This window comes from Anopheles ziemanni, chromosome 2 (genome assembly GCF_943734765.1).
Source record: "Anopheles ziemanni chromosome 2, idAnoZiCoDA_A2_x.2, whole genome shotgun sequence".
NCBI lineage: Eukaryota > Metazoa > Arthropoda > Insecta > Diptera > Culicidae > Anopheles > Anopheles ziemanni.
Window position 1 is genome coordinate 25,431,183 of NC_080705.1, and position 23,063 is coordinate 25,454,245.

The 23,063-nt window shown below is 45.6% G+C and overlaps 2 protein-coding genes across 3 annotated transcripts; one reads left to right on the plus strand and one right to left on the minus strand.

Moving 5' to 3' along the window:
* Nucleotides 1-694: 694 nt before the first annotated feature.
* Nucleotides 695-8,439, minus strand: LOC131293274 (integrator complex subunit 6 homolog). The gene is made up of 2 exons (XM_058321354.1): nucleotides 8,421-8,439; nucleotides 695-1,113 (listed from the first exon to the last, which is right to left on the minus strand). Exons 1-2 carry the CDS (start codon nucleotides 8,437-8,439, stop codon nucleotides 695-697), a joined length of 438 nt encoding a protein of 145 aa, XP_058177337.1.
* Nucleotides 8,440-16,713: 8,274 nt separating this feature from the next.
* On the plus strand, nucleotides 16,714-22,656 carry LOC131282695 (histidine decarboxylase). Of its 2 annotated transcripts, XM_058312222.1 has the most exons (11): nucleotides 16,714-16,741; nucleotides 17,735-18,021; nucleotides 18,078-18,479; nucleotides 19,707-19,936; nucleotides 20,012-20,102; nucleotides 20,168-20,603; nucleotides 20,855-21,000; nucleotides 21,071-21,242; nucleotides 21,502-21,548; nucleotides 21,664-21,869; nucleotides 21,915-22,656. In XM_058312222.1, the coding sequence occupies exons 1-11, from the start codon at nucleotides 16,714-16,716 to the stop codon at nucleotides 22,654-22,656; spliced, it is 2,787 nt and encodes a 928-aa protein (XP_058168205.1). The 2 variants fall into 2 exon arrangements, with proteins under 2 accessions (XP_058168205.1, XP_058168204.1); XM_058312221.1 differs by having other exon boundaries at nucleotides 21,502-21,531; nucleotides 21,602-22,656.
* Nucleotides 22,657-23,063: the final 407 nt, after the last annotated feature.

The following is a 23,063-nucleotide window of genomic DNA, read 5'->3' on the forward strand; positions in this document are numbered from 1 at the left end:
TTATAAAACTTTACTTTTACGAACCGATACAAAGAAAAGTTTTACGACTTGTTATGGAAACATTAATTTAATTTTCATGAGTACTTTTACATTCTCGCCGTTGTCAAATGGGAAAGATGGTAAAATATGATATTTTTCAGATAGCTCGGATCGTTGTTTTAAGGTTTTATATTTAAACGTAGCATACAGATTAATTCAAAATTATGAGCATTTCGAGTTACCCGAGAGGATAATTGGAGAGCAATCGATGAGTAAAAAGAATGTTGCTATTATTTTTAATGAGAATTACAAAACTGATTTCAATATCATTCAGGTTACATTAAGGATCATTGCAATAAGTAATTGTTATATTTTCTAGACACCTTCACCACAGATGCGAGGTGTTATTTTTATAACACACCATTCACCACCTTACAGAACTATATGCTTAGACAATTTGACATTCAATCTTATTTATAGGTCCATTCTTAATCATAAACTGAAACTAAAATTAAGAACAAATTTTGCATCTTTCAAATTGCAATCACCTTTACCAACTTATGCACCATCTTAATTCTAACGATGAGAAAAGGAAAATAATGAACTTGACTGTAAAATCATGTACTTAAATTAAGCTGCAATCCCTGCACGTCTCCCCACCAACACATATAGTGGAACATTCCCCACTTGGCACAATTTCACCATCCGAGTGGAATTAATTAGCACTGCTTTCCCGAAGCCCCTTCAACCCACCTGTCATGACGCTGGACGAAGAAATATCCCTCGCGGTCCTTGGGACGGGAGGAGCCACTGTTGGCCCTCCAGAAGTCAGCAGCTGCTGCTGTTGCTGTTGCTGTTGTTGTGGGCGCTGGGTCGGCAGTTCCGCCGGACCCTCGGCCAGAATCAGTACGGGCGTGCTCGGATCCAGCACTATCGATGACGGCACCGACGAGGGTGTCGTCGCCGCCGCCGTCGTCCTGCGACCGGCCAAGCCCTCGGACGCCTGTAACGGTGACGTACCGTCGTCGTCCGTTACGGCCTGCAACGTCGCCAGCAGTATCGCCGACGTCGACGACGACGACGACGACGACGACGACGATGACGTTGACAGCTCCGCACAGCCCGATGACGCCACTTTGGTAGTGTTTGTGCGCGGCTCCCGTTTAACGACGGCGTGTGTGTGCGTCTGACGGGGGTGTGTGCGGGTGCGAGAGAACACGGCTTCGGGCGCACTGGAATGCTTCCTTTTCGTCCTTGCCAGGAACGACGAGTCGGAGTCACGAGTGTGGTTGTGCGGTGGAGCGTTCGACAACGGAGTGAAAATTATCACTGCACCTCACACGCACTGTTTTTAGCACCATTTAGTATACGAGTAGTAGCGATTCTTCTGGTAACTCTACACCTTCTCTAAACCCTCCGTTCGACCTCTTCACATCAAACCTATTTGATCAGACTTGCAATTTTCTTGCCGTATTATGTATCATCTAGCAGTCGGGTAATGATTGTAACGCAAGGTAACGTAACGGCTCTAAGACTCTTCCTGGTAACGTACTGGTATCTACTTACTTTCTTCTTTTCCTCTCCAAGTGCATTGACTTATGCTCGCACCCTATCTCGACGCTAATTGTACTAGGAAAACAGGGAGGGGTGGTTTGTACTAGAGCAAAAATTGTTCTATCTATGTTCTTACGCAAAAAAGGTAACTAGCGAACAGACTTACACAGTAGTTAGATTGAATGCAATATATCGGAGACGAACGCTTATCCTGGCTATCTCTAACAACTACTGAACACAGGTTCGACTACCACCACCAGTTTCCATCCAACCCTTTACCGTTCGGTAAAGGTTCAGGTTTGAGGAAACTTGTAATACTATCTTCACAGTTGTGTGGGAAAACCTTCTTTCCTACATCTACCTTCGGGTTTAAAATAAAAGAAACTGTTCTTTCTTGTCTACTCGGGTTCCTTTAAATCTATCAAACTCCACTCAACTACTACAGCACCATTGAATTTCCTGCCTGGTAACTTTTGCCTTTCATTTTTATTTCCCTTCTTCTGGTAGAGAATGCTGTACATCCGGACAGATTAGTAACTTTTTCACTTGTTTTCCACTCCGATTTTTTCCACCACACTTTCGCGTTCTAGCCACGGACAGCTCAGTCTTTCGGGTAAGAGAAACGCCGTTGCATTTGCAGGCTGCACGATTTTTCCACGCTACGGCTTCCAAGTAGCACCTGCAGTTGCACCTTGCACTGAATTCGTAGAGAGAGGGAGAGACAAGGAGTAAGTGAGAGAGCGAACGTGTGCGTGAGTGCGAGCGACGCTAGAATGGGTTGGGAGCGCAGGATCAGATTCTTCACAAAACAATTGCCGAGTTTTTGAACAAATTTTTCACTCGCTACTCGGATAAATTTCTTTTCACTTTGTCTCAAAACTGGCGCCGTGTGTCGTTGTGTGTGAGGAGGAGGGTTTTTCTTCTTAGATAAAGTCACTGCTCGACCGTTGTTGGGTTAATTTTCCACACACGTTTTCCCGAAGCCGCCCAACGCAGGTATGCAGCATTCCACCGGAGCCCGACGCTGGCGAGTTTTCTTCCCTCGAAAGAACGGTGTGCGTGTGTGTAAGTGGTTGAAGAATCCCTTCCACGGTTATGGGTATTTGTGCGCCGTTCCGTGCGATAACCGGTGACGATGGCGATGACGGTCCGATCCCGGTTTTTCCCGTCACGCCGGCAAACGCGCAGCGGCAGGACGAAATCGTAGCCCCGACGCGAAAGTGCAGCTAGTCGTCGGAAAAATCGATTGCCATACAAACACAGCTGTTTTCCGTCGCCTTCAGTACCGCCTGCGTGTGCGTACTGCTGCTCTGCTCCCTTCAGCCGCCCGCGGGGATATCCTGCCGCCTCCTGCCCCGTCCAGCTCGGTTAACATCGCGCACGTGCCGCGCACCAACACATGAAACACGCACCTCGATGGGTTGTTTTCCCAGCCCCACTTTCTGGCGGAACAGTTTACTTCCGGCTGTCCGATTTATCCAACGTCACAATCGATTTATCTTCGCTGTTCACCAACACACGGGCGTTTGCCCAACACAAGCACAAATGGTGACGCCAAAGGGATGACGGTGAAGGGATTTTCCAAGATGGCGAGTTAACGTTTACAACGAGCAAGTGGATCAAGGGGGAGAATGAGACAGAAGAGAGCTGGAGCTCTTTTTCCACATCGGTTTGTTTTTAACGAACTTCGCTCCTGCAATTTTATGCTGCTGCTTTGTGCACAGTGCTTTCCGCTTTTCGGGGGGAGCTTAGCCGAGACACGAACCAACTCGTGCGCGCTCGCGGTGAATGTCTTCGGTCACGCTCCACGATTCTAGCAGTTTCCTTTTCGCCGATGTAAGGAAATTCGAGCCGGGGGGAAAAACCGCGCGCCACTGCGTTTGAAGTGAAAATGTTACTTCGGGGATTTTCCGACCAATTGCGTTCCGGTGAAAAGGTTAAGTTTATCGTAACAGCAAAGAGGGTGGCAGTATGAATTGGCGCTCATTTAGTACATTTAACTGCTGGAAAACTTCTATTTCACAAACACAGCAGGACTACCAAAGAGATTTGGATCTGTGGGAATGTTCACGAATAACACAACATCCACTCCACTTACTGTTCAACACATTGAAGAGGTTGTATCCTTAAATGTAAAGATATTCTTTTGATTGCGGGGTTGTTCAGCCAAATTTTCCCTCTACCTCCGTCTTCAGATACAAACAGGAGGATGAAAAACAACCACCTCAGCTAAGGGTAGAATGATTGCCGAGGGTGACAACTTCAATCGCACTGAAACTGCACTTTTTTGTGACTGCATTTCCTTCAGATGCACTTCACTTCGCCAGCAGAAGAGCATCCTTCATTCGGATGCGTTGAAATGAGTTTTCTCTGGCCGGGGAGATGCGCTTCGGAAGCTCTCGGCAGCGTTGGGAGAATCACTTTAGCTGCGCTGCACCCGGTTGGCCAATGTTTGCCCCCAACCATTCTGCTTCTGCATCGGAATGGCGTTTTTTGGGGGCGAAGGAAAAATGTTTGCTGGTGTTGGGATTTCACTTGCTCTTAGTTGTCCCCACAGTTTTCGTTTGATTCGGAAAACTAGGCAGATTTGATGAGTTTTGAATGCAAATTTGCGATGCCATTAATTGTTTGTATTTTCAATTGCGCTTTTCCGCACGTCGTAGTGCCACTGAGAGACGATTCGTTACTGACAGAGAGAAATAAGTGTTTGGGTGGTGTTAGTGTGACACAAGAACAGATGATGACAGGAGTCAAATGAATAGGAAAAAAAGAAATGTTTATGTTCCTTCATTGTTTCGGAAAGGGTTGCCTCTGAACAGGAATGTATCATGCAATCAAAACCAAAAGCTAGAGCTTGAAAAAACATGGATGGAAAACGGAAGGGATGTCCTGAACATTTCCCGTCTATTAAAAATGTTTCTATATCGTCAACATGGAATTGTCATAATTGTAAACGATTATTTTCGTTATGTTTCAGGGCGAAATAAAAATTCAACCCTGCACAGTCGTAAGGATATTTGGTGAAAATGAAGCGCATGCGCATTCCAAGGGAAAATCAGTCACCATATATATTATAGGAATATGAAAATGGTTTTAATTTCACCGGTAGCAACTTGTTTATTTTATAGGTAGTATCATCTTCTTAAAAAGTAAACAAATAGCTAATTGTGAATACCGGTGAACTGAAGATTATTAAAAGCGTATAATAGATTGGTTAAACATTGTTATTTGCCTGCAAATACAAGTTGTCAATTTAAAAACTAGAATTTCATGACATATTTGCATGGCTATTTGCAAACGCGTATTTAATTAATTTTATTCAATTCAATTGTACTCAAAAAAAAACAAGTTGGATTGTACGGTACTGATGAAGTTAACTTCAAGTTCACTCAAACTTCAGTCTTCAAATTGTATATAGTACAATGAAGCATAAAAATAAAATGTGAAAGCTTCTTGCTTCTTTATAAGAGTTCAAGAATTGACCTTTAATAGATTACATTAAAATTGATAATATAGCATTGTTTTGAAAATTTTCTCATTTAAAGTTATATGTTGAAATAAAACTACAAAATTTGTACAAAGTGTTATTGGAAATATCCGTCTGCAAATTATCATTCAAAGTTGTTCTAGTGCATACATTCAAAATTTTTTGTAAGGCTCTTCGATGGTAAGATAAAATTTAGCAATGCTAAAATTTTAAAAAATATAAAAATATATGACTTGATCGTCTACAATTCATAAAAAAGAAACTATATGGAAAAGTCAATATTATATCTCATTTTCTTGGAACAATTGCATGCACATCAAACACGCTACATAATTAATATTACTTTAATATAATTGATGTCACGTGACTTTTCCAGCAAGTCATACAGAATATTTCGCAAAACTTCAGTCCTTGAGAAGCATGTGAAAACCCTTTCAAGTACTTAATAATTGATCAGTTCATTGAACGCTGCTTCTTGCCAGGAAGATACATTTGAATGTCTCATCGGTAGATGACCGGTGGTCAAAGGATGACAAATCATCTTCTCCCAACAGACCCTTCGTGCCGTCCTGCCGCTTAGAATTATTCCAAGAGAAGCAGATCTATTGATGTCGCCAAAGCTTTCAAGAGCAACGTTGAACCAGCTACGACTAGATTCGTCGTGCATCGTTTCGTTCCGAAGCACAAAGGGGGCATCCATTTTGGGCATCGGCAACAGTCAGCATTCTGGCAACGTCTTCCCGTCTGGAGAGCGCGTCTTGAGAGAATAATTTCGAAACCGAAATGCCCAACCCGTTGCCGCACGCGAGGGAAACGAGGAAACGAAACACACAGAAATTGGCGTACCGGTTCGACATGATGTCAGCCGGGTGCGATTTTTTGGCTCGGCAAAGTTCATTGGCTTTTTGCTCCAGAACTGCTCGCGGCACTCGCGGCGACTCGCGGGGCCAATGAACGGACGGACCGGCCTCAACACGCATCGTACGCAATTTTCGTGCGTAACGGTGAGACGCCGCGTGTTGGGTGGTTTTGTGAAGGAAAGCGATGGGCGGGCGGGCAGGTGGAAGCCGGCTCAAAATGAAAAACGAGTTCTTTCCCTTCCCTTCCTTTCCCCAGCCGTGGTTCGTTCTTTCCTGCTGCTAGGGAGAATAGTGTTTAGCAAGAAAAACCACTAGAGATATATCATTAGAAATTCGAAGATGTTTCGCGGTGGCGAGAGGAAGATCCATTCGCGAGAGGAAGAAAAAGTGCGTAGATACTCCGAGGCCTTCTTCCAACGGCGATGGCTGAGAAGCAGCACACAAAAGGGAACTCCGAAAAACCCCAAGATCAACAAACCGCGAAAAAGCGCTACGCACCGCGCACGCATTGGAGAGAAGGCAACCAAATAGACCGTTTTGATGGTTCGTGATTCTGCGTAGAGGACGCAGACAGACAACCCCGGACCACCTCCTGAATTGCCACATTTCCTACGCACAATTCCTAACTTCCAGCATAGTTCTGCGCGCCTGATCATCGCCAGATCGGCGAGAAGTGCGTGAGTTGTCTTTTTCCATCTCGAAAGCCATAGATCCGTGGAGCTTTTCTATTGCCAGCGTCAGCTTTTAGCATTAGAAAAGCTTCGGTCCTAGCGGTGGAAGCAGTGTGCGTTCAATGCCCCTCAGGGGTTGCGTTACGGGGTGATCTTCGGGAGGGTATCAATAACGCAAATTCGATACTTTTAACCACGATCATCGCTCTCGGAGATGCGGGTTTGAAGGCTGTTCACCTTTGATTGAGTTGTGCGATCCGACAGAATGGGTTAATATTACATTATCGTTGAGTCACGAACTGCTAACCAAAAACCATTACTTAGTTCTTTTCTCGTGATCTCATAGTAAATAAAATAAAAAACAAATGCGCTTCAACAAATCACAACAAATCAAAGTTCGAAATTTTTTACAACCAAAAGTTATAATCTGAAACAAATATTGGTGAATTAAAAAACTTAAGACACATCATTATTAACGTTTATGTATAACGTTGCATATTATAAAACACAGTAAAAGATACAGGTTTGGCTTCGAAAAAATCGTTAATTAAATTCATTTAGTGGGTTTTGGGAAAAAATGCATTTATTGAAAATTGAATTATTTTTTCTTACATTCTTACATCATAATTTTTCTTAATCTATCACACAAACTAACGTGATAAAATTAAAATATATTAACAGTAATAAGATACCATTACAAAATTGCCAAAGCTATTTCTGAAACAAGAACAAAACAAACTCTAAGGTGGCAGGACATTGAAAGAAACGGCGATCATTTAACGGTTTGGTATCACTTTCGCTGCAAGTTTCGCTTGACGCTCCAGTTTAGTTATTTTTGTGCATTTTTCAACGAAACTGTATTTTCTCTTTCCTCTGGATAAATCACACGGCCCGATGGGAGGAAGATGATGCGAAAATTAGAACGCTTCTCTACCGTCTAGCCTGTGCCTTCCGGACATACCGAACAGTTAGGTAAATATAACGGTTGATTCCTTTGGGTTGGGCGTTTTCTCTTGCCATAACGGATACTCGCTAGTTTCCCTTTCTTCTACGTGAAAGTTCCAAACAAAGCGAAAACAATGGTAGGTTCAAGTTATGGAAAAAAGTATACAAAGTATCAAAGTACCGATGCAATGTATATGCTGAAAGCTTAGTACATTGACATTGAAACATAAGGACAGCTAAGATAAATTTGGGATTTTTCCATTTAAATTAAAAAAACCAAACTGGACAACATGAAAGGCATAAATTCCTTGAATGTGTTATAATATGTAAGTTTCGATAGAGCAAATGTTGTTTGAATTTATTTTAAAATCAGTTTTTGATTAAATTCAATGGATTGGCTTTAAAGAAGTACACTTTCCCATCAAAAAGAGCAGGCAGAAAATTATGGTGTCAAATTAATTTCAAATTATGTCCATTTAAATTGATTTGTATGAAGAAATCTATCGGACTAACATAATAGTTTGTGACATATTTTTACAGCATTAACAATATGAAAAGTGATGCTTTGGAATATGTTCTTGAATATGTTTAGTACACTCATTGAAGACTGATAATATACGAGTGCCATAAGAGTAAAACGAACCATTCTCAAACAAAAATGTGTAAAGTGCAAAATGATGCAATAAATATGTAATGTACAGCACAAAATAGCTTGTGGTCTGTTCAGATACAGCAATGTTAACATGTTTTTGATAGAAAAGTTATATCACAACGCAACTGTGTCGATAATAAACATGACGAAATTTGAGTTGGAATTTGTTTTAAATGCGACGGCTATGAATTTGAATTTCGCTCCTAAGGAACTTCTTACTCCTAATTGATTTGCGTTAAACAATAATTGGTTTGATTTTGTTTATCACTTACCTCTGATTGTGCTGGGCATTTTTAGGTATCCTGGATCCTCGTTGGCGTCGTCAGTATCCAATCGATAGAAGATGGCAGCAACAATTTTCGGTTGACTTACAGTAAAGTAAATTCTTTCTTTTTATGCTGCTGTCAAAGCCTTTATCAACGGTACAATTTTGTTTTCTTCACCACAAAATCACTTTTTGTATTTAAAATTTATAACGGTGCGTTTGAATTCTGCACTTTCGAACTTCACTGGTAAAACTTGAATCACCTTTTTACCATATGGTACTTCTTATTCAGGCTTATAACTTAATGACACCAATTTGTAACAGATTTCATAAGCACCAGAATCATTTCTATCTCCTTCAACGGAGGCGAAAGATCTCACTGCATCGGGCTGCAACTTCTCGATAGCGATAACGATGGATTGTTGCTGGCGAGGGTCGTTTGTTGGGACACATTTATGTCTCCAAACTTTGTCACGAGATCCGTTCTCTTCTCACTTAGGGACGAAAAACCAGCTTTTTGAAAAACTCGATCTCGAAGCGATCAACACAAATAACAATATTCAATATCAATTTCACAATTTCACTTTAAGAAAAAGGCTTTCTTAAACTTACACTCACGGCCAAAGCTCACCACACCGATCCTCACCGCAATCCCGTGCACCGGAGAGTGCGCATCATCCCGATAGCAAGGTCACCTAAGGTCGCCAACTGCAACTGCATGTTCGGGGGCTTAAACCGCATCGAAGGGAGAGAAAATACCGTTAGATGATTCGAGGGTCGTTCACAAAAATCGGTGAAATAAGGAAAAAATCTAAGAACGAAAAAAACAACACTCAAAAAATCACGATCATCCAAAACAAACACGACAAACAACGCCAAAACAATGGTCTACGGAGCAGCACGGCACAGCACCGCTGCAGAATTGCAGCGCAAACTCGATCAAAACAACAGCATGCACAAAAGCGGGTGGAACCAACAAGAACAACAACAGCAAAATGGCGTGCCACCCCACGATCGCCTTTGACGTCTAGCTCCGTACGCCTAGTTCCAGTGCAGGGGGCCGCGATCGAAAAAAAAAATCCGTGTCCTCACTGGCACGACGGACGGAACACCGCGATTCGGGATGGTATGTGACCTCGACAATGAGCGCTCGGATGATTACTGAAAAGGTGGCACCGAAACGCGGAAAAGAGAGTCCGCTTCTTTGGCGAGCAGCTTCTTCTGGATGGTCACGACGGGGTGGCAAGGGGGAGGGAGTGGTGTGGTCGCGCGACCGAGGGCGGATAAAAAGGTGACCAAACCCCGGCGGGGTGTGGGAGATGAGGGTGAAATGTTCTTCGCAACGACCGCAACACACAAAACCAGTCTCTCCACCCTTTCCCCGTTCGCCATTGGGGTGGTTGTGTTTTTATGTGGCCTCGCGTGCGTGTATATGTGTGTGTGTTTGTATGCTAGGAGGCTTTCCCCGATGTGCGGCCAAAGGAGTCTGTGGTAGGGGTTCATCGCTTAGGGTCTTTATTGTAGTTCTGAGTAGATGTTTTTTATTCACCTCTAGCTGGCTTCGCGCGCGGAAGAAGTCACCCAGAACATGTCCAGAACGCGCCCGGGGTGTGAGTTACTCAACCAGGGGTGGGGGGTTGAAACGCTTGACCCTTTCCTAAGAAGGTGGCGACGAAAGAATCCTGCCGGGCCGACCGTCTTAAGGAACTCCGCGCCCGAAACGAAAGCACGCAAGAGAGCTCCTCGATCGCTCTTGCATCATCGTCATCATCGTCATCGGCGAGTGACCGGCCGGGTCCAGTGCGCGCGAAGAAACCGAAACAAGAAAACCAGCGGCACGCACACACGAAGAACGCCGGACGGTAAGAAGCAAACCGCGAGTCCGGTGACTCCGAGGTTGAACCCGAGTCGCAGAGTTCATTCCTCCAGATTTGAAACCTGTGGACCGGGGTCCGGGGAAGTGGGTCCTTCCTTGGGTAGTGGTGGGGGAGGAGCATGGGCCGGACCAGAGGGCGATGGTCGCTGGCCACCAGCACGACCTGCCGACGAAGTGTTTGTGTGTGTGTGTGCGGAGAAGCAAAACCGGTCGTAAACCGGTGAATCGTTCTTGCCGGGCTCCGTTCTCGAATGACTTGCCTTTCCGTTTTGTGTGTGGGGGGGGAGGTTGGCGGGGGGGGGGGGGGGGGGGGGGGAATTAAACCTCCTCCAAACCGGGGAAGAATGAGACATTACACGACGTCTTGGAGAAACAGGGACCGAAAGAGCCGAGCAAAAAACAAATCCGCGTTCTGCAGAGAAACGAAGGAACGCATGAAAGCTTCTTCGATTTGGAAGCTTCCCCGTGGCGCATGTTTTGTCTGCGGTGGAAGAAGGCAAGCAAAACCACATCCAGCATTGGAATGAGGAAACGTTTTCTGAAGGTTGCTTGAGCAAACGGTGGGCATGTTTTTATTTTTAATTCTACCCCCAACATCGGGACAGCTTTCCACCCTTACCGCGAGCAAGAAGGTTTGGAGTGTAGATTTTACTTACTTTTTCCTTTCCACCACCTCTTGTTTGATGCCTCTTCCAGTGTTTTATTTAAAAAGCTGCCTTTCGTCGATCACCCATCGGGCAACAGATCGAACGATTACTTGATTGAGGGATTAAAACTCTCCCCAAGATAAGCTACGGCCCCGCACACAACGTTCTTTCGAACGAGCCGAAGCTAAATATTTATCGCTCCTTAACGGTGTATGCTTTTTGTCTCCAGATTTAGAAACGAACTTGCTCGTGGATCCAGTTTTGTCACCCGCGTTCGATCTCACGTCATCTTCATGCGCAAAGGCTGCGCTGAAGGCCAAGCTGAAGCACGGGAACGGAACCCGCGCCGGGCGATGTTGTTGCCGAAGAGGAAGAAACGCGCAAGTAACGCTCGAAGGAAAAACGCGCTCCAAAGTACCAGCGTCAGCGATCCGGGCGCACCATCTGATCCGAGATGTTGAGGTAGAGAATGAAAGCGATCTTCGCGGGCGAGGTTATTGAACTGGCCAAGATCGGGCTGCGGCTGCAAGCCGTCGATGCACCGTCGATGCCTGCGTGCTGCAACATAACTGTTGTTGTTCGCTTGCTTTTTTATTTCTCCAAAACAAATACCAAGCAAGGGGGGGTGGGCGCGAGGGGAGGGTGTTGTTTTTCTGAAAAGATCGATAATGGACGCTGTAAGAACATGGGAAGAAGCATTTGTTGAATTGATCTTCTGAAGAAAGAAAGCGTTTGGAACTGAATCTTTAAACAGGTGCTACACAAGGGACGCTTTGGAAGATCAGCTTATTTAAAACGACTTACGAGCTAAAGTCTTGATATTCGTTGCTAACCTCAACCTTAAGATAACGTGTCCTTAGTTAGAATTAAATTTACTTACAAGAAATATGGTACAGTTTGTCCATCGCCAAGAAAGCTTATATGTTTTGTTGTGCAAAGAAATCTTCACCTTTTGACTGGAGATTCTGTTAGAAACTGCTTGACTTTTCCTGTTCTGACACGATCGAGCACCGAATCGTGCGTCATATTGCAGCAGAAATTGCGCGAAAAGCGTTGCGGCTAGCAACGAACCTTTCGGGAGGGAAGAAAGTAAGCATACGTATTTAAAATCACCACAGAACGTAACCACGGTGGGCCAGCGAAAGCGCGTTCTCGTGCGTTTGTGTGTATGTGTTGGAAACTTGCGAAAAGACTCAAGAACGAATTTCTGCAGAAGAGCGATGGCGGAATGGTGGAAGAAGCAGACGCAACCGAAAGGCTAAAAAAAGCCCGACGAAGATGCGAGAAGTTGTGGAAGGAAGCTGCGAATCAAGGGAGAAGCAAGAAGTGGTAAAGAGAGGAGAACCGGTCGCAAAAGGTGTACGTGACGATCGGGTTACAAAAGATGAAGACGACGAGGGAGAAGGAGAGAACAAAGGAGAAGAGAACGAAGGAGGGAGGAGAAGAAAGAACGCAAAATAACTTGAATTTACCGCTATAAAGTGATCCAGTGCCGTGTGCCACGATCGACCTGAGGCTCAGCCGGGTTCAACGAACGTTCGCGGTGGGCACTCATCAAGAACGCCTGCGTCTTGATCTTAGGTGGGTAGGCAGAAGAGGGGCGAGGACGGCACACACACAATCTCCGCGACCGGCGATCTTTTCGTCGGGCGATCGAGCGCTCACCTGTGTGAGCGCGCCGCCACTCAACGTCGATCGCGAGATGAGTGATCGACGGACGGACGCGAATCGGATGAAGATCTTCGCCCGCATTTGAGAACGCGCGAATTTCGCAACCTCAGCTCACCGCGTTGCCACTTGTCGCGATGGCCGACGCGTACCATCGGCATGCGGGCAGGAATGTGGGCTCTCGTGAGTGTTGGACCGAAAAGCTTTCCGAATTCTGTCAGCATCCGTTCTTTTTTTTTCGTTTGTTGATGGCCTTTCGAGCGGCGCCATTGTGATTTGATGATGCGCGAGCAGGTGAATCCGCGATTTTCACACCCGGAGGTCACTCAACCCGGGGCGTCACCGGGCCGCGACGACGTCACTCACCGGATTGCGGATGGAAACCGCACACGGCGCGGGGTCAGATTGCTTCTGAACGGACGCTTTCCCCAGGCCAACCCCCGGTCGGTCCCTTCGAAAACAAAAAAAATGGGAGCACACGGCCGAACGCGGCACGAAACGAAAGCGTAAACGAAAGCGAAAGTGAAAAGCCAAGAAAATTATAGTTTTTCTTTCCACCACGCGCCCGCGAGTGGCCGGCCGAGCGTTCTCGGTCCGTTTCGTTGTCCCTTTCATCCTTTACGCAGGACCTCTTCCAAGCTCCCCCAAGGTGGCGAAAGCGGGGCGTGGGGTTTGCGTGCCGGGTTATGCTAATTGAAGGATATTGCCCTCGATACGGGACGCAAACGCGGGCCCGAAACCTACACAGGCAGATTATCGAATCGTTGGGTGGACTTTCGGCGGGGGGAAATTCGTGGAAATCTCAGAGGCGCCGTGTTTTCATTATGTAGGTGACAGGTATTTTTTCTTCGCTGTGTGTTTTTCCGACTTCTGAACCACCCTCGAGAGGTCCTTGTACGGAGGACGGCGTCGCCTGGCGTCGGGACCCCAAACCTCACCGGAAAGAAATGGAAAGTGATGCCAACTGCGACAATAGTTGAACGAACGCAAATGTAGGTCTTTGGCCGATGAATTGGGGTGAAATGTTGGGCTGTTGGTTGGAGTATCGATTTCCAGCCCGGCTTTTTTCTACTCTTCCTGAGATTTTATTTTTGGACGTGCTATGGTTTTCAAACGCTCCGTTTGTTGTGCCTTTTAGGACAGCATAATTAATGTTTTGGGCTTGCGGGAGCATTAATTGAACCGTTGACAGAGGGCGTGTTATCAGATGATCATTGGAACTTGCGGGTAGAGGAGAAGCATTTTATTACGAGTCGTAGCGTAAGATTTGGGGCAGATTTGAGCAACCGTGTAATGGTGGTATGCTAAACACTAAGGGCATTTTTAATATGATAACTCTAACCAAGCTGTATATAAATTGATGGAAATAAATATAACTTCTGTACGGACATAAATTGAATCCTTTGTGAATAACTCTCATTCCATTAATTATGAACAAAGGCAGGACTTTATTTTGTTTAAAACAATAATACGTTGTCACAACTAAATCACAAACGATAAGTTTTCAATTAAATATTTCATCCAAATGCAAAAAATTTACTTTTTCTTTCTATTTTATTTTCCCCAAAACTTTGACCAATCTTGTAGCTTAAAATTGAATGTGACAGGGAAAAATCACCGTAATTTAGAAAATCATATACTCTTAAAAATAATCTTGATTTTATTAAAATAAAACATCCAAACTTATTACTACGATTATTTGTCCCATGTGAATTCCATTGGGTTGTCTTTCTCCACAGTGTTGAATAAAAAGTTAGAATAGTTTTAATTTCATTCGACATAATCCCATCGAGAAAGACTTTAACGATTCATGAAAAGACGAACGGACGTTTTGGAACCGAATGCAACCGTATGAGAATGCATGGATGAACGATAGAAAAATAGCAGCAGGACATGCAGAAGCAAAAAGTGCAAGCTCCAGTACGCATGAGCAATTTTCATTCAGCCATTGCCCTGACCGTTGTCCATAAGGATGCTCTTCCAACGCGTGGAACAACGCGTCCACCGAGAAGGACAACTGTTGAATAGAAAGAAAGGTGCTAGCTCCTAAAGGATGCTGGATGAGATTGTACATCCCGTCGTCGGCACTATAAAAGGACCCTGCGTTGATAACGCAGCTATCAGTTGGCATCTGGTCGGCGCGCAGTTTTCCAGATCGCTCGGTGATCCTGCAGGGCGAATTGTCAGGTGTCCCTCTTCTTGGTCCCAAAATGTGAGTGAAGTGTGGCCCGTTGTTCGCGCGTGGAAATGTTGCAAAGTGATTCCAAACCGGTTTCTGAAGGAGAAGAAATCAAAAAGTGATAAAAATCATCAGCAATCGTTGTGGATGAAACGAAACGAACGACCTTCCTATGGCTAGTGGTGATACGAAACTGCTGATGTTCGACTGGTTTGGGCCGTTGCTTGGTTTGGTGCCATACGAACGAAGCGAGCAGCCATTTTTATCCCAGCAATTTTAAATTCTATCAAGCTATTTTTGGATCGCAACTAGCTGGACTGCTGGTTTTATGGGCATTCGTTCGGTCTCAATCTGGGAATTCTCAAAAATGGACTAAGCCGGTTTACTCTTAGGACCTACAACCAAATAAAGATGTAAAATAATTGCTAACCGGGTTTTTATTAAGTAGAGAATCATAAAAAATTGAATCATTACATTTCTATCCTATTGTTGTCAAATCAGTCAAGCATGCTCTCAATTCGGAGAAAACAAAAAGTGATAATTTTGATCCCTATTATGGGGATAAATGAAAGCCACTGATTTCGTTTGATTTCAAGTGGAAGATTTATGCAAATATCTTTTGTGATGTGATAGGCACTCGTTTTGCTGGACGAGTATAAAATGTTATAAAATAAACTTCAATCAAGAATGTTCTGGAATAAAAATCTGATCAACGACTTTCCCTGAGCAGGCTTTAGACAAAATAAAACATATTTCCATTTAATAATTCACTTGGTGCTTATATTGCTACGATTTTTCCCATCAATTTTCTATTTTAGTTTGGAAAACTGCAAGTATTATCTTATTCGAGAAAATTTAGTCATAGGACATTACCGTACTACAACGTAGTCAAATTAAACATCAAAAGTGTTTATTATTAATTATGATAAAATGCTTCTTATGTTCCTTTCATAATTTAAAATGATATGGATATCATTAAAAAATGAAATAACTTTTGTATTAAAATAAAATGCATGTATAGTAGAAGTAACCCTGGGTTATCTTAAATGAATGTCTATTATTAATGTTCAGAATAATGCCAATCCTTTTGGTTAGATCAAGTTACCAAACAATACTTTGAAGGACATCTTGGCCTTCTCTCTTTCTTTAGTCATTATTTTGACACCCCGTTTTGAATGCCTTTGATGTAGGAGTTTATATCGAGTAACACTAATTTTCGAGCACGGCATAGAAAAGTTACACCGCACGCCTAAACTGGACACCTTAGAATTGATATGCTGCAATATGAACGATTTGACAGCGAAAAACGCAAAACTCACCGATCGGGCTGTCAAGCAGCCCTGGAAAAGAAAAGCAGCACATTTCCGCGTCTTACCGTCGGAAAACGAAAGAAGCCCATCCAATTCACGCGCGTTCAACCGATGCATCCCGTCACGATTCTTAGTATCCTCCTAGAGGGTACAGCATAACACCTGTTTCCACACATCGCACCCGTGGCGTATTGCTTTTCCCTATCGGTGACATCAGACGGCTTAGATGCGGGGGGTTTTCTTGCTCGACATTTCCTTTGGCGCAGTTTTCCTCACTCCAACCAATCGTACGCAAAACAGAAGCGACCGTTACAGAGACAACTGACCACTTCGGGGTTCGGGTTTTTAGTTTCAGTTCGTTTTCACTTTTTCGACGGCGAACAGCCGTAGTGGACCGTTCAGTAGGACATTTTTCCGTCAGTGCGAACTGCTAAACTAGTCCAGCAAGACTTTACATTGCATGTTGTGCCTTATGGGTGCCATCAACAAGCCCTAATTGCTGCTGAGTTTTTTTTTTTCATTTTACCCACGGAAGGACAGTGCGGAAAAACCTCAATTCACTCGCCAATCGAGAAGCTTCGTCACCATAAATCAGAGTCTCATCAGCGCGCGGCTTGAAGATGGATTTTGATGAATACCGCAGAAGAGGTAAGTTATGGAAAAAGAAAGAGAAAAACATCAGGAAAATTAATTGTGTAATCATCGCTGGAGCCTGCACGAAGAGAGGCAATTGTTGGATGTTCGCAAGCACCTGATACCCCTTTGAAATGTTTTAATTACACCAATCTTTACGAAAGTGTCCAACATCGGTCCAATACTGTGTATGCCAACCCCTTTTTCTTTTAAAAAAACATGTCTCATTGAAGTTGTTTTAGGCTGCAGTGAGTGCTTAAATATCAAAACCCCATTTAGGCACTTCCAAATCATATGTGTCAGAAATAAATCTGTGTGGCGAAACATGCTAAACCTAAACCAAAAAGTTGGTGTTAAATAACCCACATAAAAAGCCACAAACATGCACGATATTTCATAAATTAAGCGCTAAGGTGAAATGATGGGTGACTAATATCCATTTCACAACGCTCAGCAATACTTGAGGAAAATTCTGGTCACCTAAATAGATCGTATTACAAAGAACTCAATGTCAAGCCATTGGTCATAAATCGATCTCAAGCCTATTTCGCCGAAAGTATCGATCGGTTTGGTCGTGATTGTGTGTCAGTTTAGCGTAAATATGAAGTTGGAACCATTGAGAAGGTGATACGACAATAGAAAATTATATTTTCAGTAGTGATGCAAGTTATGAAATTAAAATCTAGTGTTCTTTTATCAACATTTAACTGTTATATAAAATTACCCTTTAAAGTAAACATATAAAATACTTATCAAAACTTGTCAAAGATGTGTAAACAGCAAATAAAGTGACGGTAAATCCGACAAAAGTTAAATAATCATCAAACAGTAGCCAATAAAAGACAACGGTCCCATCGATTCGCGCGAAGATAAGCCCAGGGAGACAAATCAAATGCCAATTTGAACCAATTTCGAATCCTTTCCAACCCTCCCGATGCTGATTCTTCCATCAGCGGATCGAATTTACGGCGTCCAATAATGGATTTACACGCAATCTTCCCACGCCAGGCAAGGAGATGGTCGACTACATCGCGGACTATCTACAGAACATTCGCGAGCGGCGCGTCTTCCCGGAGGTCCAGCCGGGCTACATGCGCAACCTGGTGCCGGAGTCGGCCCCGCTCGAGGGGGAGCAGTGGGACAGCATCTTCGACGACGTCGAGCGCGTCATCATGCCGGGCGTGACGCACTGGCAGAGTCCGCACATGCACGCCTACTTTCCGGCGCTCAACTCCTTCCCGTCGCTGCTCGGCGACATGCTGGCCGATGCCATCAATTGTCTCGGATTTACTTGGGTAAGCTGGCTCCGTTTGTAGCTGGATTTGATTTTATTGCCTCATTCCGGCCTCAGGCTTCGTCGCCCGCCTGCACCGAGCTCGAGTCGATTGTGATGAACTGGCTGGGGAAGATGGTCGGGCTGCCGGATGACTTCCTGCACCTGCCGGCCGTCAGCAAGGGCGGTGGCGTGATCCAGACGACCGCGAGCGAGGCGACGCTGGTGTGCTTGCTGGCCGGGCGTACGATGGCCATCCGGCGGTTCCACGAGCACACGCCGGGCCTGCAGGACGCGGAAATCAACGCACGCCTGGTGGCCTACTGCTCCGACCAGGCACACTCGAGCGTCGAAAAGGCGGCCCTAATAGGATTAGTGCGGATGCGCTTCATCGAGGCCGACGATCAGCTCAGCCTCCGCGGGGACGCCCTGCGCGACGCCATCGACGAGGACATCCGCCAGGGTCTGATACCGTTCTGGGTAAGTGCGGGAAGGGGGAGAAAAGTCTTTGGTCACCTCTTAAAACACGAAGCAGTTTACTCCACACAACGGATGATTGCGTTGGTTCTAGGGGGGTTGCTGGAAAAACAAGGAAAAACCTAGCGTAATTGACAAACCAGCTTAAGAAGTTTGCTCTACGTCCTTGGGGATCTCATTAAAAGGTTCTTGCGGTGACGCTTGGTGCTGTTGCTTCGAGAGCATTGCGGGAGACAGCCAGCAATAGTGTTGTGAATGCGTTTGGTTTCAGATGGAATTGTTTATGGTGGAATCAACATCAATGCAGTTAAGGTTTTTAAAACCGTGAAATAATCATACCAGAAAGACAGAGACAGTGAGAGAGAGCATAGGTCAACTTTTGTTCTACTTGTAAACTGACCTATTTCATCTAATGTTTTAGTGCAAGTTTCATCTCAAGCCGAGTTACAAACCTAGAAAAATACTTTCGTGTGAAAATGTTTTATCGATATTGTTCGAGTTTTCTAGTTACAATTCATTATGACTAACTTACCCAAATTTGTTTCTAAGCTTTGTGTTAGAATTGGGTTTTCTGGTTAATACTTTTATCTTTTTTTAATTCATGACATTTTGACGTCCCAAAGATTAAAGATGATATTTTTTTAACCGTTTTAATGTGTTCTTTACTTTAATTTTAACTTTAAGTAATAGTAACTCTTACGTTAGTTTGACCCTACTCAAAATACCATTTTCATTTATGATGATCTATATGAGCGAAAATTAACTTCATCTCAATAATGAAAACTTATGTATAAGTTTTCCAATTCAAAACTGAACATTTATAATTAGGGAAAGAAACTGTAGAAAAAACTATAAACACTATTATTTTTTTGCAAGTACAGAGAATCAACTTTAAAAGTAGAAACGTCACTTAAAACATATTTTATTTAGTCAGACAATTTACATTTGGTGTATACGCAAGGATTTATTTATCCATGTTTAACTGCTCATGTAGATATGATATTCATTTTGAAGATTTCTTCATTTTTGTGGAATAGTGGAAGTAAAGTACATTGAAAAGGATAGAATCAACTAGTCTCCAGCAATATCATAAATAGATGTTTCTATTGCGTAGACTTTTGTGTTAAAATACTAGCTGTCAACACTGACTTTAGATGAAAATTCTGCCGTATTATCTTCTCCCCTTGGACTTTAGTACTGAGATAACAGTTATATTTCCATACTATTAAGGTTTGCGCTACCCTCGGCACAACCGGTGCCTGTGCATTCGACAACCTGGCTGAAATCGGAGAGGTGTGCGCGTGCTACAACGTCTGGCTGCACGTGGATGCCGCCTACGCTGGCAGCGCGTTCATCTGTCCGGAGTTTCGGGTGTGGTTGAAGGGCATCGAGAAGGCAGACTCCATCGCCTTCAATCCGTCGAAGTGGTTGATGGTGCACTTTGATTGCACCGCAATGTGGTAGGTTGGAATGCGTCGTCCGGCTTAGGGAGTGGTTACTGATAGCAGGCTTTCCTTTGGTTCGCTGGTCCGCAGGGTGAAGAACAGCGGCGCCCTGCATCGGACGTTCAACGTGGAGCCCTTGTACCTGCAGCACGAAAACTCGGGCCTCGCCATCGACTACATGGTAGGTGTTCTTGTGACTATTCTGAAAGAGAACATTGGAGGGAATTAATCGGGTCTCTTGCACAGCACTGGCAAATTCCTCTCAGTAAGCGCTTCCGGGCGCTGAAGCTGTGGTTCGTGTTGCGCAACTTCGGCATCAAGGGACTCCAGAAGCACATCCGCGAGGGTGTCCGGTTGGCGCAGAAGTTCGAGGCCCTCGTCCTGGCAGACGCACGCTTCGAGATCCCAGCCGCCCGACACCTGGGCATGGTGGTGTTCCGCATCCGGGGCGAGAACGAGCTGACGGAGAAGCTGCTGAAGCGGCTGAACCACCGGGGCCATCTGCACGCCGTACCGGCTTCGTTGAAGGGTCGATACGTCATCCGCTTCACGGTCACGTCGACGTACACGTCGAACGAGGACATTCTGTCCGATTGGAACGAGATCCGCACCGTCACGACGGAGCTGTTGAGCGAGCTGAACGTGCAGGTGAACGTTGACCGCGCTCGGGTGCCACTGAAGGGTGAGTACAGGGCTCCAGGGTGAGTTAGGGCCACGTTCATTACTTCGCTCATCAGTTCGCCAGTGGTAGCAGTATTTTTAGCCATATAGAGTTGGTAGATTCACACAGCTAGAGTTTGCGAAAAAAAAAAACCTTCGCTCGGTAGCTCACTGTCCCATCCTCACACAAACGCCACCTCGAAGCTCGCCCCCGGGGGTTCGCCCACCACCGATTTTCTACTCCTCTCTTCCGCCCTCTTTCTCTGCGTTTAGAAACGCGCGAAAAGAACGAAGCGTTCGGCTCCAGTCTTCTACTGGCCAACTCGCCGATGTCGCCCAAGATCGTGAACGGTTCCTTCGCCGCCATCTTCGATGCGGACGAGTTTCTGGCCAAGGTGTACGCCGGCATACGCATTTCGGTAAGAACTCCGCAGAGAGGTTCCTTGACGTTGGGAGTATTGCGTGTAACCGAGCGTGTGTCCCTTGCAGAATCAAGACTCACCCGCCATGCGGCGCCGGGTGCGCGGCATCCTGATGTCCGGCAAGCAGTTCTCGCTCGACTCGCGCATGGATCTGGTCGTGCACGGCATCAGCCCGGGCGAGGTTAAGAACGGCATCGAATCGAAGGCCATCACCGAGGACCTGGAGGAGGTCTGGGAAGGTACGAAGGGCAGGTAGTGTAGCGCTTCTGACATCCTTGCCGTTGTCCCCGTCGTGTATCGCTGTTCGTAGGTGGGGAGGTGCTCCTATAAAAGCACCAACCACGCTCGTCGTTGTAGCTTGCTGTCGAAAGCTTTTCTTTCCTTGTTCCGCTAAAGCTTTATGGTTTACGGTGCTTTTGGTTGGAATGTTTGTGACCGAGTTTGGTTTGGAAGCTTGTACGTAACTTTTACTCGATTTTTGACTCTCGTTTCGAGCAGCTTGTGAGCAGATGGAACTATCGGACCAAGGTATCTACAACTACAAGGTTTACTTCGATTGTTTACTTTTAAATCGATGTATTTTTTTCGCTTCAAGCAGACACAACACCGGACGAATCATCCAGCAGCCAACCTTATCTCGTTCCACATGCCTCTCCCAAGCACTCCCGGTTGATCCAGCCACTCCCCATCCCTCCTGTGGTCCCTCCTCCACCGAGGGGACGCTCCCAAAGTGTGGACACCGGCATTATTCGTGCCCATGCTAACTCCTCCCGCTGGCAGGCTTTGCTCGAGCCGGAAGAACGGACCACCCGATCCGAGCCGTACTACAACTCCACCGACTCGCTAGCCAACCTAGCGTCCTCCCTGTGTGCCACACCCTCCTTACCCTCACCCGCGCAACCCCTCCCAAGCGGGGCCACGGCGAAAGTGTCCTGCGAGTCAATTCTCGAGAGCATCGACGAAAATCGTCCGTCGGAGAATTTCCCGCGCGCTCCCGGACAACCTCCGCATGCCAAACGCCGCTACTCCGACCACCATTCGCCGCTCTTTTCGCTCACCAAACCGAACGTCTACCCCGAGAAGCGCCAGTCCGAGCCAACGATCCGGTGCGCGTTCTACAACAGGGGCTTCGAGGCGCTCTGTCCCCGGCAGCCCCCGAAGCGCGTCCTGTCGCAGAACGATCTACCGCGGGCGGGACGCGTCCTGCGGCGCCAGATATCGACCATCTGCGAGCTCAACCTGGCCGACGGTTCGCCGGCGCTGGACGAGGACTGGCGGCTGACGGAGATGCCCAAGTTCCGGTACTGCATCTCGGACGAGTCGGGCCACTGCATCGACTTCGATACGGTGCTGCCGTCGGGCGGGCCGGCGGAGATCGACGATGAGGACATCCTGCGGGACGCGCTGCGCTTCGAGGAGAACTTTGTGGAGAAGTGCGCCCAGATATGCCCGGAGTCGGACTCGCTCTGCCTGGAGTCGATCGAGAACCGGGTGCTGGACGAGCTGACCGCGTCCAATGGGTTTGGCAGGGCGGGTGATGGTGGTGGTGGTAAGGCGGGGATGGTTGATAAAACCGCACCGTTGGACGACGAAATAATCTACGAGAATGTAAAGCTTTGCAGGAAGTGTGGCCATCAGAGGATTAAATTATAATATCGACCGTACGGCTTGTGTGTTGTGCATCTGCTGCAAATTAACCCATACGATCGATTTCCACGTCGGTAGCAGTGTGTTAGTGTGTAATGTGTTGTGAATAACGTTATATAGTATGTGTTTAAATCCTTGTTGCGTGGGAAAATGCTCGAGGGAGCCCTATATTGTGATCGACTAACCAATGATCCGCAAATCCGCCAAAACATTCTGCCAAGTGAAATCGTTTACATCCAGATTTCTACACAAATGCAGATGGTCCTACTACACAACTTTACGAAACATGATAACATATACTCTCCTATCAAAGTCAAGTTAAATATTCACTAAATGTTTCATTGTGCATAGATAGGTGTGAATTGTAATCCATGGTGCATTATTGTTGGAGATCATTTATTATTACAGTCTCA